This window comes from Podarcis vaucheri (assembly GCF_965113315.1).
Source record: "Podarcis vaucheri genome assembly, chromosome: 18".
In the NCBI taxonomy this organism is placed as follows: domain Eukaryota; kingdom Metazoa; phylum Chordata; class Lepidosauria; order Squamata; family Lacertidae; genus Podarcis; species Podarcis vaucheri.
The window spans coordinates 3,565,113-3,577,879 of record NC_138756.1 but is presented as its reverse complement, the minus strand read 5'-3'; the positions used below and the strand labels follow the sequence as shown (position 1 = coordinate 3,577,879).

At 48.1% G+C, this 12,767-nt stretch overlaps 1 protein-coding gene across 3 annotated transcripts in view; it reads right to left on the bottom strand.

Moving 5' to 3' along the window:
* USHBP1 (USH1 protein network component harmonin binding protein 1) overlaps positions 1–12,767 on the bottom strand; it is a 29,366-nt gene that overhangs the window by 5,307 nt on the left and 11,292 nt on the right. For all 3 annotated transcript variants that reach the window (XR_014215168.1, XM_082206344.1, XM_082206345.1), the window contains exons 5-11: positions 11,581–11,832; positions 10,493–10,585; positions 7,881–8,029; positions 6,378–6,518; positions 4,851–4,954; positions 3,254–3,362; positions 1,169–1,433 (exon numbers count right to left, since the gene is read on the bottom strand). Coding sequence is in view for 2 of the 3 variants with exons in the window: in XM_082206344.1 (XP_082062470.1) it covers positions 1,169–1,433; positions 3,254–3,362; positions 4,851–4,954; positions 6,378–6,518; positions 7,881–8,029; positions 10,493–10,585; positions 11,581–11,832 (1,113 nt within the window). In the remaining variant the exon portion in view is untranslated. The remainder of the gene's footprint in view (positions 1–1,168; positions 1,434–3,253; positions 3,363–4,850; positions 4,955–6,377; positions 6,519–7,880; positions 8,030–10,492; positions 10,586–11,580; positions 11,833–12,767) is intronic.

Genomic DNA, 12,767 nt, shown 5'->3' with positions numbered 1-12,767 from the left:
GAGATCAGAACTGGGAGCTGTCGTGAACTGGCAGGATTAGTGAACTAAACAATTTAACCCTTGTGTTGCAAACAATAGACAGTAATATCCAAGGCAACACGATGACCAAATACAATGATACGATATCAATACGGTCTTAAAAAGGTAAAGGGACCCCTGACCATTAGGTCCAGTCGTGGCCGACTCTGGGGTTGTGGCGCTCATCTCGCTTTACTGGCCGAGGGAGCCGGCATACAGCTTCCAGGTCATGTAGCCAGCATGACTAAGCCGCTTCTAGCGAACCAGAGCACAGAAACGCCGTTCACCTTCCCGCTGGAGTGGTACCTATTTATCTACTTGCACTTTGACATGCTTTCGAACTGCTAGGTGGGCAGGAGCTGGGACTGAGCAACGGGAGCTCACCCCGTCGCAGGGATTTGAACCGCCAACCTTCTGATCAGCAAGTCCTAGGCTCTGTGGTTTAACCCACAGCACCACCGCGTCCCAATACAGTCATACCTCGGGATAAATATGCTTCAGGATAAGTATTTTCAGGTTGCGCTCCGCATATTTATAAGCCAGTTTGTGGTGTTGTTGTTTTGAGGGCCACAGAATAACAGAGCTGGAGAATTGGAAGGGACCCCAAGGGTCATCCAGCCCAACCCCACTGCAATGCATCTGCCTCATCAAGCCCAGATGCTTGAATTGGCATGCAAAGTTACAAAAGCAGGCATAGGCAAACTCAGCACTCCAGATGTTTTGGGACGACAACTCCCATCACCCCTAGCTAACAGGACCAGTGGTCAGGGATGATGGGAATTGTAGTCTCAAAACATCTGGAGGGCCGAGTTTGACTACATCGGCACAAAAGGGAGCAGAGTGGAGGGGCTGTGTCTACTCAGTTGCCCCACGCTGATGGATCTTGTCTTGAATGCTCCAGGATCTGCTTCGCTTTGGAGTTTGGACTCGTGTCTTGACGCCAGATTGGGGGCTGGGGACTTGCCGCCAGGGAGGCCAAGGGTTCAGGACAGGAGGAGAGATTCAGCCCCACCTGCTACGGGGGGAAAGGCTGAAAAAATTATCAGACTCGGCCGAGACACGATGGGTTAATGGGATAAAAAACCACTAAGGACTAGAAACTTATTGCGGACCATTTTGCACAAGAGTTTCCAAATCTCCCATCGCTCACCCTCGCCTCCTGCAACTCCTGCAGCAAACGGGTCTTCTCCATCCTGGGTTGAGCTGCCTCGGAGGGAAGCGTCTCCCGCAAGGCTTTCTGGACCGCGGCCACCTTGGTCCCGATCCGGAAGGTGATTCTCGCTGCGGCAGAATCGGGCCCGGGAGGTGGCCGGCAAGGTGGGAGCTTCAGGGAGGCCTGTTCCTCTCTCAGGCGCCGGATGTATCCCCGCAACACCTTCCTGTCGCCCTCTTCCGAACGGCGCAGGTCTGAGAGCCTGAAGGGGAAAGGGGGGGGGGAGAATCAGGTTCCCGCGACCGGGCACCCTCTAGATGTTTCAAACCATAACTCTCCTCAGCCCCGGACAATTACAGATTGAGCCCAGGACTCTCAGGGTCACAGGAGACAGAATGAGAATTCAAGATGGCTTCCACAGATTGGAGAACTGCATGCAAGCTAACAAAATGAATTTCAGCCAGGACAAATGTCAGATTCTGCATCATCGAATTGTAGAGTTGGAAGAGACCCTGCAGTGCAGGAATCTCAGCTAAAGCATCCGGGACAGATAATAATACAGTGGTGCCTCGCAAGACGAAAAGAATCCATTCTGTGATTCTCTTCGTCTAGCGGTTTTTTCGTCTTGCGAAGCAAGCCCATTGAAGGATTAGCGCTATTAGCGGCTTTTAGCGGCTTATCTGCTGATCGGATCAGCTGATAAGCGGCTTAGCGGCTTAGAAAAAGGGGGGGGAACCAGCAGGAGCTCGCAAGACATTTTCGTCTTGCGAAGCAAGCCCACATGAGATTCGTTTTGTGAAGCACCTCCAAAACGGAAAACTCTTTCGTCTAGCGAGTTTTCCGTCTTGCGAGGCATTCGTCTTGCGGGGCACCACTGTAGTAATATAATAATAATTTATTATTTATACCCCACCCATCTGCCTGGGTTTCCCCAGCCACTCTGGGCGGCTTCCAACAGAACACTAAAATACAATAACCTATTAAACATTAAAAGCTTCCCTAAACAGGGCTGCCTTCAGGTGTCTTCTAAAAGTTTGGTAGTTATTTTTCTCTTTGACATCTGGTGGGAGGGCGTTCCATAGGGCGGGTGCCACTACCGAGAAGGCCCTCTGCCTGGTTCCCTGGTTCCATCCAACCCCTGTTTAAGCGGTTCTCAACTTGTGGGTCCCCAGATGTTGTTGGACTACAACTCCCATCACCCCTAGCTAACAAGGCCAGAGCTCAGGGATGATGGGAGTTGTAGTCCAACAACACCTGGTTGAGAACCGCTGGAAGGAGAATCCACAGCCTTCCAAGGCAAACTATTCCACTGTCAGGCAGCTCTTACTGTCAGAAAGCTATTCCTGATGTTGAGTTGGACTCTCCTTTCTCGCAGCTTGAAGCCACGGGTTCGAGCTGAACATGAGTCAACAGGGTGATGCAGCAGCAAAAATAAAAAGCTAACGCTATTCTAGGCTGCATCCACAGAAGTCTAGCGTCCAGATCAAGGGAAGTCATAGTCCCACTCTGTTCTGCCTTGGTCAGACCACGTCTGGAGTCCTGTGTCCAGTTCTGGCCACCACAATTTAAGAAGGATGTTGACAAGCTGGAAGGTGTCCACGATGACCAAGGGCCTGGAAATTTATGGGGGAAATTTGTTATCTATTTCCCTTATGTACGGAAAGAAGGAGGACAAAGTTTCATCAAATTTAATAAATAATAATGATTTAGAATCATAGAATCATAGAGTTGGAAGAGACCCCAAGGGCCATCGAGTCCAACCCCCTGCCAAGCAGGAAACACCATCAGAGCACTCCTGACCTATGGTTGTCAAGCCTCTGCTTAAAGACCTCCAAAGGAGGAGACTCTACCACACTCCTTGGCAGCAAATTCCACTGTCCAACAGCTCTTACTGCCAGGAAGTTCTTCCTAATGTTTAGGTGGAATCTTCTTTCTTGTAATTTGGATCCATTGCTCCGTGTCCGCTTCTCTGGAGCAGCAGAAAACAACCTTTCTCCCTCCTCTGCCTCACAGCTCATTCTCCTGCCTCACCATCCCATGCACATCCTGCAAGGCTGCTTATCTGAGCTCCCTTTTCCTCACCTCTGATCCAAGCAGCTGAGACCAGGCCCCCCAGAGACGTCCTTTCCGCAACGTCGCAGAGACCGATAGGCTTCGCCCAACACAGCCAATTTCACCTCCGACAACTGCCCTGCGAGAGGGAGGAAGGGCGGAAAGAGGGTTAAGCGTTTTACGTCGACCACCGCCCTCCAAAAATTCGTTAGAGAACCAGGAAGCTCGTTAGAGACATAGGAAGCTGCCTTGGCTTGCACAAGTTTCCAGTCCTCATTGTTCTGCATGGCGGTTTAACCGTCAATCCCTGTTTGCAGGGAGCGCCGGAAACTGTAGCTTTGTGAGGAGGGGGTCTCCTAACAACCCTCTGCACCATTAATTCACTACAGTTCCCAGGATTTTTGAGGGGAATGGCATGACAGCTTACAGTGGTATGGTACCCCTTCTGTCAACATACAATGGACACGTGTGCAGGTAAAGTGAGAACATCGAAAACAGAGTGCTATATGCACAGAAACATACCCTACAACACTTCTCCAATGAAAATAGGGACGTCTCATTCCATAACGATTTTGCTATTTATACCCCACTCATCTGACTGGCTTGCCCCAGCCACTCTGCGCAGCTTCCAACATATATAAAAACATAATAAAACACTAAAATAAATTTAAACTTCCTTATACAGGATTGCCTTCAGACGGCTCAGGGGTTGGATAACTCCATAGCCTCCAACATTTCTCCAATGAAAACAAGAAAAGTGGGACATTCCGGGATCAAATCAGAAACCGGGACGGCTTCTCTAAATCGGGGGTGTCCTTGGAAAATAGGGACCCTTGGAGGATCTGCAGAAATGGTGATATGAGGGGCTGCCAACAAAAGAAGAGTGGCCATTAAAATTGACGGAATATGCCGAATTGGCAAATTTAACCATGAAATTTAGAGGTCCAGAAGAGACAGTTTTTAAGAAGGATTGGGACCCTTTTGTAGAATAAGTTTATTGTATTATTGTATTATTTTGTAGAATAAGTTTATTGCACACGTGTAAAAATGCAAAAATGAAGAAAAGCAGAAAAAAAAAAATCTGGGAACAAGTGGAAAGGATAGGGCATAGGATAATTATAAGATGTGGCAATATTAGAAAATATGGGGAAACTATGGAGAGGGGAAGTCAATTGATAGGTAAAGATAAAGGGACCCCTGACCATTAGGTCCAGTCGTGACCGACTCTGGGGTTGTGGCGCTCATCTCGCTTTACTGGCCGAGGGAGCCGGCGTACAGCTTCCGGGTCATGTGGCCAGCAGGACTGAGCCACTTCTGGCGAACTAGAGCAGCGCACGGAAACGCCGTTTACCTTCCCCGCTGGAGCCATTCCTCTTTATCTACTTGCACTTTGACGTGCTTTCAAACTGCTAGGTTGGCAGGAGCAGGGACCAAGCAATGGCAGCTCATCCCGTTGCGGGGATTCGAACCGCCGACCTTCTGATTGGCAAGCCCTAGGCTCTGTGGTTTAACCCACAGCACCACCTGCGTCCCAAACTGATAAATGGGTATTAATTGGAAAACAGTATTGTGTATTAAGTTTCTAAACTTTTGAAAGAGACCATCAAAAACCTCCACGGTGACCCACCTGCATGGCACAGGCCTCCCTCCTCTCCTCCTGCCTCTGTTTCCGGGTGCAGTTTTGTTGCTGTCAAGGGTAGCAGCACCTCGTAGGCCTCCAAGCAGCGTTCACTAATAAATTCAGGAAATGCAAAGATCCTTGCATTAATTTGCAAAGCACCCAAGCAACTTGGAAAATTCAGATATTTGGTCTTTTCTTGGTTCTACCTTTCCTGCAAACTGCTTTGAGGGTTTTTGTGGGTCTTCCTTGACCAGCAAGCAGCACTGTCAGGAGCACTCCAGCAATAAAATGAAGTTAGCTCTTTATTAGAGGAAAGGAGGTTTTTATTGGAAAGCCTTGCCCCATGGATCGGTTGCTGAAAGTCCCCACCTCCCCAAAGCTATCTAAGCTCCCTGCTTTCTGGGGGTTTTCCCAAGCAATCGGAGACTGTGCCTGCGCAAAACCAACCTCTCCTCCACCCTTTTCATGTCTCTCCTGGTTCTGGGAGACAAGCGGAGAGGGGAGCTTGTTGCAGCAGGAGGGGGAGACATCTGTGACCTTCCTCCTCTTCAACAGCTTGCCATTAAAAGAGGATTGGACAAATTCACGAAGAATAAGGCCTAATAATGGCTTATAGCCACAAACTCCTCCTCCCCTCCTTCAGCTCCTGCCTCTGATTCTGGACTGCTCTCTGCCACAGACCCTCCCCGCCCTTCAGTTTCTGACACCTCGTCTTCCCAATCTTCTCCCTCTTGTGGGAATGTTCAGGGATGCAGGAGAGGATATATTGTCTGATTATAGCCTTTCCAACTTGTGTTAACAAGTTCACAATTTAGCAGAGTAACATTCCCCTTTTTAAACTCACAGCAGATGCGTTTGCTCAGACTCGCTAAATAATAATAACTGTTCTGGTATTTTTCCCTTATTCCCTCATAAAAGATAAGACACGACACAGTCGTCTATAAAAGTATAAAAAGAGTTTACTCACTCACATTCTGTTCACAATCGGATCCCAGAAGGCAGACTTAGCTTAGAAAAGTAATATACACCTGGAAACTATCTCCTAAGGAGACAGTCCCTCTGTCCTCTCTTGGCTGGAGGCCAAGAGAGCATCTTTGGCTAAGCAGATGTTGCTTCTTTGATGCATGTAGTCACAGAGAGAGAGATGGCTGCCCTGCCCTGTGCTTTTGTCGTTACCTGCACAGGTGAGGCCACACACACCTCCAGTCACATGCAGATGAAGTCTGTCCCAGCCCAAAAGGAAACAGGAAGTTTACCTGCTGGCCGAACAAACATTCCTCCCCAGGTGTAAACATGTTCACACTAGGAATGTTGTACCTGACTGCTCTTGTGTTTCACATCCCACACCTCTGACCACTCGCCACCGCTCCCCAGGCTCTGAGCTTTCTACCCTTAGGGGTCTCTCAGCCGGTGCCCCCCACCATTCCCTTGCTCCAGCCACTCCACAAAAGGTGCACAAATTTCACAAAACAAATAACGATTTCGCAAGCCGTTTTGAAAAGCGCATGCTCCGTCGCCGACACCTCTGCTCACCTGCACCGGACAGCCAAGCGCAGGGCGGTCTCCTCAGATTCCCGTTGCCCCAGCAGCAAACTGATGCCCTCCATGTCGCCCTTGGACTCCTGCAGCGTCGCTGTGAGGAGCTGGTTGAGGCCTCGGAGCTTGTCGGTGAATCTGGATGGGGGGGAAGCAGACGCTCAGCACAATTCTGCTGTCCCCGCAGCTCCCGCTAATGGCAAACTCGGGCTCTGAGTGCCGATGAAAATCGAGCCAAACACTTTGAAAAAGGTGGGGTGCATCCTTGGAGGGTGGACGTTTCAGGGTTTCGCAGAAGAAAGCTGCAATGCGCTCTACGTGGGGCTACCTTTGAAGGTGACCCGGAAACTACAACTAATCCAGAATGCAGCAGCCAGACTGGGGGCTGGGAGCGGCCGCCAAGACCATACACTAGTCTTGAAAGACCTACATTGGCTCCCAGTACGTTTCCGAGCACAATTCAAAGTGTTGGTGCTGACCTTTAAAGCCCTAAACGGCCTCGGTCCAGTATATCTGAAGGAGCATCTCCACCCCCATTGTTCTGCCCGGACACTGAGGTCCAGCGCTGAGGGCCTTCTGGTGGTTCCCTCCCTGCGAGAATCCAAGTTACAGGGAACCAGGCAGAGGGCCTTCTCGGTGGTGGCACCCGCCCTGTGGAACGCCCTCCCACCAGATGTCAAAGAGAAGAACAACTACCAGACTTTTAGAAGACATCTGAAGGCAGCCCTGTTTAAGTTTAATGTTTGATGCATTACTGTATTTTAATATTTTGTTGGAAGCCGCCCAGAGCGGCTGGGGAAGCCCAGACAGTTGGGTGGGGTATAAATAATAAATTATTATGATGATGAAGAAGAAGAAGAAGAAGAAGAAGAAGAAGAAGAAGAAGAAGAAGAAGAATCAATCTGAGTCAAAACAAAAGGGGGCAAGTCCTTCTCACCCCAAAAGGACTAAGCAGGCTCTGTGGCCAACTCTGTGGTTCTGTGTTGAGATTCCTGCATTGCATGGGGGTTGGACTAGATGACCCTTGTTTACCCCTCCAGCTCTACCAGCCTATGATTCTGGGAAAGCAGTGTCTGCTCAGGGTGCTTCCGCCAGTTTGATCCACCTCTGAGCCCCAGGAGGCTGAACTTTGCTGGCTCGTGAGGGAATAAGAGGAAAGTTGTCTCATTTTGTGGTGGACGCGGTGAAGGACTTTGGGGAGATTATTTATAACAAGATTTATTTATTTTAAAAAAAAAAGGTATTTAAGGTAACTCTCCCCAAAAGTCCAGAAGGCTTTTTAGTAGGGACAACTCATACAGGTATCCCCAATAGAAACAGGTAAATTGATTTCTTTAATGAGAATATTATATGCACAAAAATGACGCAAAGAGACAGTACCAAATATTGCATCAGCTGAAGCTGACCCAAAGTGTAAAAGTTTGACTCCCAATTTTTTTAATATATAAATAAAATGATTTTAAAAAAGAAAGCGAGGGAGAATAGTTGGGGCACCCTTACCCCCGCAGCTCCTGCCTTTGATCTTCCATGCCTTTCGCGGGGGTCTCCTCAGGAGGTGGGCCTTGCCCGGGGTGCAGGCAGCAGGCGGGGTGGGCGCTGGGGGCGCCTCGGAAACAGCAGGCAAAGTTTGGGGCTGCCGCGAGTGGGTCCTGCAGGGCAAAGCAAAACAGCTTGAGGCAGAGTCCTCTTTGTGATATATATTCAAAAATAAAAAGTAAATATATACAGCAGGAAGGGAAGGGAGGTTCTAGAATCTGTTTGCTCTTTTTAAAAAATAAATAAATTGAGAATTCCATATTTAATTACATAAGGTAAAGGTAAAGGGACCCCTGACCATTAGGTCCAGTCGTGGCAGACTCTGGGGTTGCGGCGCTCATCTCGCTTTATTGGCCGAGGGAGCCGGCGTACAGCTTCCGGGTCATGTGGCCAGCAGGACTAAGCCGCTTCTGGCGAACCAGAGCAGAGCACGGAAACGCCGTTTACCTTCCCTCCGGAGTGGTACCTATTTATCTACTTGCACTTTGTGCTTTCAAACTGCTAGGTTGGCAGGAGCAGGGACCGAGCAACGGGAGATCACCATGTCCCTGTCACGGGGATTCGAACCACCAACCTTCTGATCGGCAAGTCCTAGGCTCTGTGGTTTAACCCACAGCGCCACCTGCGTCCCCATTTAACTACATATCATGACACAAATCTATAACATAAAGCATTGCTCAAACAGAGCATCAACTTCCTTCCCTCCCTCCCTCTTTCTGACTTCCAAACATCTTTTAATAAATTCTCGCATTTCTATAGCCACTTTTTAACTTTAAATCTTCTTTTTTTATAAAAATTACCTCCTTATATTTAAATCGGTTCCTTATTTTCACATGACAAAGCATTTCAATTCAAACCTACAAACGTTTTCAAATGTTTACAGTTTCCTTTCATATAAAATATAAATTTGCTCCAGTCCTTCTGAAACAGTTCGTCTCGCCGATTCCGGATCTTCCCTGTCAGCTTTGCCATCTCCACATATTCTACCATCTTTATCTGCCAATCTTCCAATGTAGGAAGTTCCTGCTGCTTCCATTTCTGGGCCAGGAGTATTCTCGCAGCCGTTGTGGCGTACATAAACAAATTTACATCTTTTTTTCCTGAATTTCCTTAGAATCTGTTTGCCCTTGATCTGTAAAGTATCATCACACTGCTTTAACCAGCGAGGGCTTCCCCCAAAGAACCCTGGAAACTGTAGTTTGTTCAGGCTGCTGAATGTTCTTAGGAGACCCTATTAAGCCAAGAGAGCTACAATTCACAGGTTTCCCCTGGGAAAGAGGGACTGATAGTTAAACCACTCGTGAAACTGAGGAACGGCTAAGGGAGCTGGGCATGTTTAGCCTGGAGAAGAGGAGGTTAAGGGGTGATATGACAGCCATGTTCCAATATATAAAAGGATGTCACCTAGAGGAGGGAGAAAGGTTGTTTTCTGCTGCTCCCGAGAAGCGGACACGGAGCAATGGATCCAAACTACAAGAAAGAAGATTCCACCTAAACATTAGGAAGAACTTCCTGACAGTAAGAGCTGTTTGACAGTGGAATTTGCTGCCAAGGAGTGTGGTGGAGTCTCCTCCTTTGGAGGTCTTTAAGCAGAGGCTTGACAACCATATGTCAGGAGTGCTCTGATGGTGTTTCCTGCTTGGCAGGGGGTTGGACTCGATGGCCCTGGTGGTCTCTTCCAACTCTATGATTCTATAGTTCTATGATTCTATGAACTGCATTTCTCTGAAGGAAACTGGCTTCTCCTGACAACGCACTCTGAGCAAACTATAGTTCCCAGTCCTTTCTTCTGCCCGTCCTGAATATTTTTAGTTGTCTGCAAGTTCTAGTTTCATGAGAGAGCAGTGGCGTAAGGCAAAGGCAAAGGACCTCTGGACGGTTCAGTCCAGTCAAAGGCGACTCTGGGGTTGCGGCGCTCATCTTGCTTCAGGCCGAGGGAGCCGGCATTTGTCCGCAGACAATTTTCCGGGTCATGCGGCCAGCAGGACTAAGCTGCTTCTGGTGCAATGGGACACCGTGATGGAAAGCAGAGCACACAGAAACACTGTTTACCTTCCCGCCGCTAAGATACCTATTTATCTACTTGAACTGGCATGCTTTCGAACTGTTAGGTTGGCAGGAGCTGGGACAGAGCAATGGGAGCTCACTCCGTCATGGGGATTTGAACCGCCGACCTTCCAATCGGCAAGCCCAAGAGGCTCAGAGGTTTTGACCACAGCACCACCCGAGTCCCAGTAACGGTGCAGAGTCTAGCAAGGAAGGTTCTCTTTTAAGCCGCCTGAATTGGTGATCATCAATACAGTCATACCTCGGGTTACAGACGCTTCAGGTTGCACGATTTCGGGTTGCGCACCGCGCCAAAACCGGAAGTACTGGAACGGGTTACGTCTGGGTTTCAGCGCTTGCGCATGTGCAGAAGTGCTAAATCGTGCTTTGCGCATGCGCAGAAGCACCAAATCATGACCTGCGCATGCGCAGATGTGGCACTGCAGGTTGCAAACGTACTTCCCGCACGGATCTCGTTCACAACCTGAACATCCACCGTATATGCCATTCCTGGATGCCAAAAAACTCACCTGGAATCCCAAGGACTCTTTCTCCCTGACCGGGCTGGTGGCTCCGTAGGGAAGTGCTTCCATCTCGGAGAGGGCCCCTTGGAGATCTTTGACCTAGAAGGAAACACAAGACAAACACTCACCATGCGCATCGCTGCGCTACCTGAGTCGCCCCAACACCTCGAATTGCTCTGCGGCATCGCGAGGCATTTGGAGAAGCTAAAGAGGCAGGGAGGTGGTTAACTTGATGGTACAGTTTTTGCGAGAACTTTAAAAACACAGAACGTAATACAAGGGGTTTGGGGAAAGGATACATAATGAGATGAAGAAAATGTTAAGATTGGTAATTCCCCCAAAACCTGAAGCGAAGCTTTTCTCCGAGGTGTAATAGGGATTAATGTCCCCCGAACGATGACTAAATTATTTGCCTATGCAGCAACAGCAGCCAGAATCCTATATGCACAGAAATGAAAAGAAGGAGGAATACTGTGCGGGGTATAAATAATAAATTATTATTATTATTATTATTATTATTATTATTATTATTATTCTCAGCCCAGGAAGAATGGCTCTTAAAATTGACAGACAGTGTGAGAGTAAGAGATCAATGTGATGAACTCTTTATTGAAGGGGGGGCAGCGGATGGGAAAGTATAAAAATAATTGTAATAGAGGAAATTTGTAATAGGTAAAAACATGCTATATAATGGAGTAGGAAAAGGGTGGGAATAAAAACAGCATGGGAGTTGTTGTTGTTATTATTATTATTATTATTATTATTATTATTATTATTATTACCCCATCTATCTGGCTGGCTTTCCCCAGTTACTCTGGGCAGCTTCCAGCACATATGAAAACATAATAAAACATCAAACATTAATAACTTCCCTATACGGGGCTGCCTTCAGATGTCTTCTAAAAGTTGTGTAGTTCTTTATCTCCTGGACATCTGAATGGGACAGATTTTAACAGATTAACTTCAAGGGTGTGAAGTCAAAACGTCAAGGGAAATAGGTGGTGAAGTTGAAATTAACTTGTTATATAAAAATAAAACAGAATTCTCAAAGGGATGTGGGAATGCGAAGGAACGAACTCAAAGCTGGAGCGCACCTTCCTCTGTAGTTTATCCCTCTCTTCCTGGTAAGCGCAGAGGGCAGCTTTTGATCTGTCGAGTTCGCCGTCCCTGCCTTCCAGCTCTTCCCGGAGCACGGCATTCCTCTCCTCGTACAAGGCGATTTCTCTCTCGTAGATGCTCAGCCCATCTGCCAGGAACCCTGCTCCAGACATCTGGGCTTCCGGGTCCAGCTGGGGCCAGGGATCTTTCTCGCTTCCTTGGAATCTCCTCAGGCTTTCTTCCAGGCCCTGGGAAATTAGAATGCATAATAATAATAATAATAATAATAATAATAATAATAATAATAATAATAATTTATTTGTACCCCGCCCATCTGGCTGGGTTTCCCCAGCCACTCTGGGCGGCTTCCAACAAAGATTAAAGATACATTAAAATGTCACACATTTAAAACTTCTTCTAAGTGTCAGGTAGTTGTTTATCTCTTTGACATCTAACGGGAGGGCGTTCCACAGGGCGGGCGCCACCACCGAGAAGGCCCTCTGCCTGGTTCCCTGTAACCTCACTTCTCACAGGGAGGGAACGGCCAGAAGGCCCTCGGCACTGGACCTCAGTGTCCGGGCAGAACGATGGAGGTAGAGACGCTCCTTCAGGTATACTGGATCGAGGCAGTTTAGGGCTTTAAAGGTCAGCACCAACACTTTGAATTGTGCTCAGAAACGTAGAATACAGCATAGAACTGTAGAGCGAGAAGGGACCCCCGAGGGTCATCCAGACCAACCCCCTGCAATGCTGGACTCTCAGCTAAAGCATCCCAGACAGATGACCATCCAACGTCTGTTTAAAAACCTCTAAGGAACAAGAACCCACCGCCTCCTTTCCATGGTAGAAAAGCTCTTACTGTCAGAAAATTCTTCCATGTGTTTGGTTGGAATCTCCTTTCTTTGTCACTGGAGGACATGGGTTCGAGTCCTACCCTCCGGAGCAGGAGAAAACTAGCTTCTTCCCTCCTAAATTTGGCAGCCCTTGAGATATTTGAAGATGGCTCACATGTCTCCTCTGAGTCTCCTCTTTTCCAGGCTAAACATTCCCAATTCCCTCAACCTTTCCTCATCAGGCCTGCTTTCCAGACGAAGAAGGAGGAGGAGGAGGAGGAGAAGCAGCAGCCGCCGCCAAGACTGGGCTCAGGGCGGCTAACACCAGGTATAAAAACAATTGATTAAAA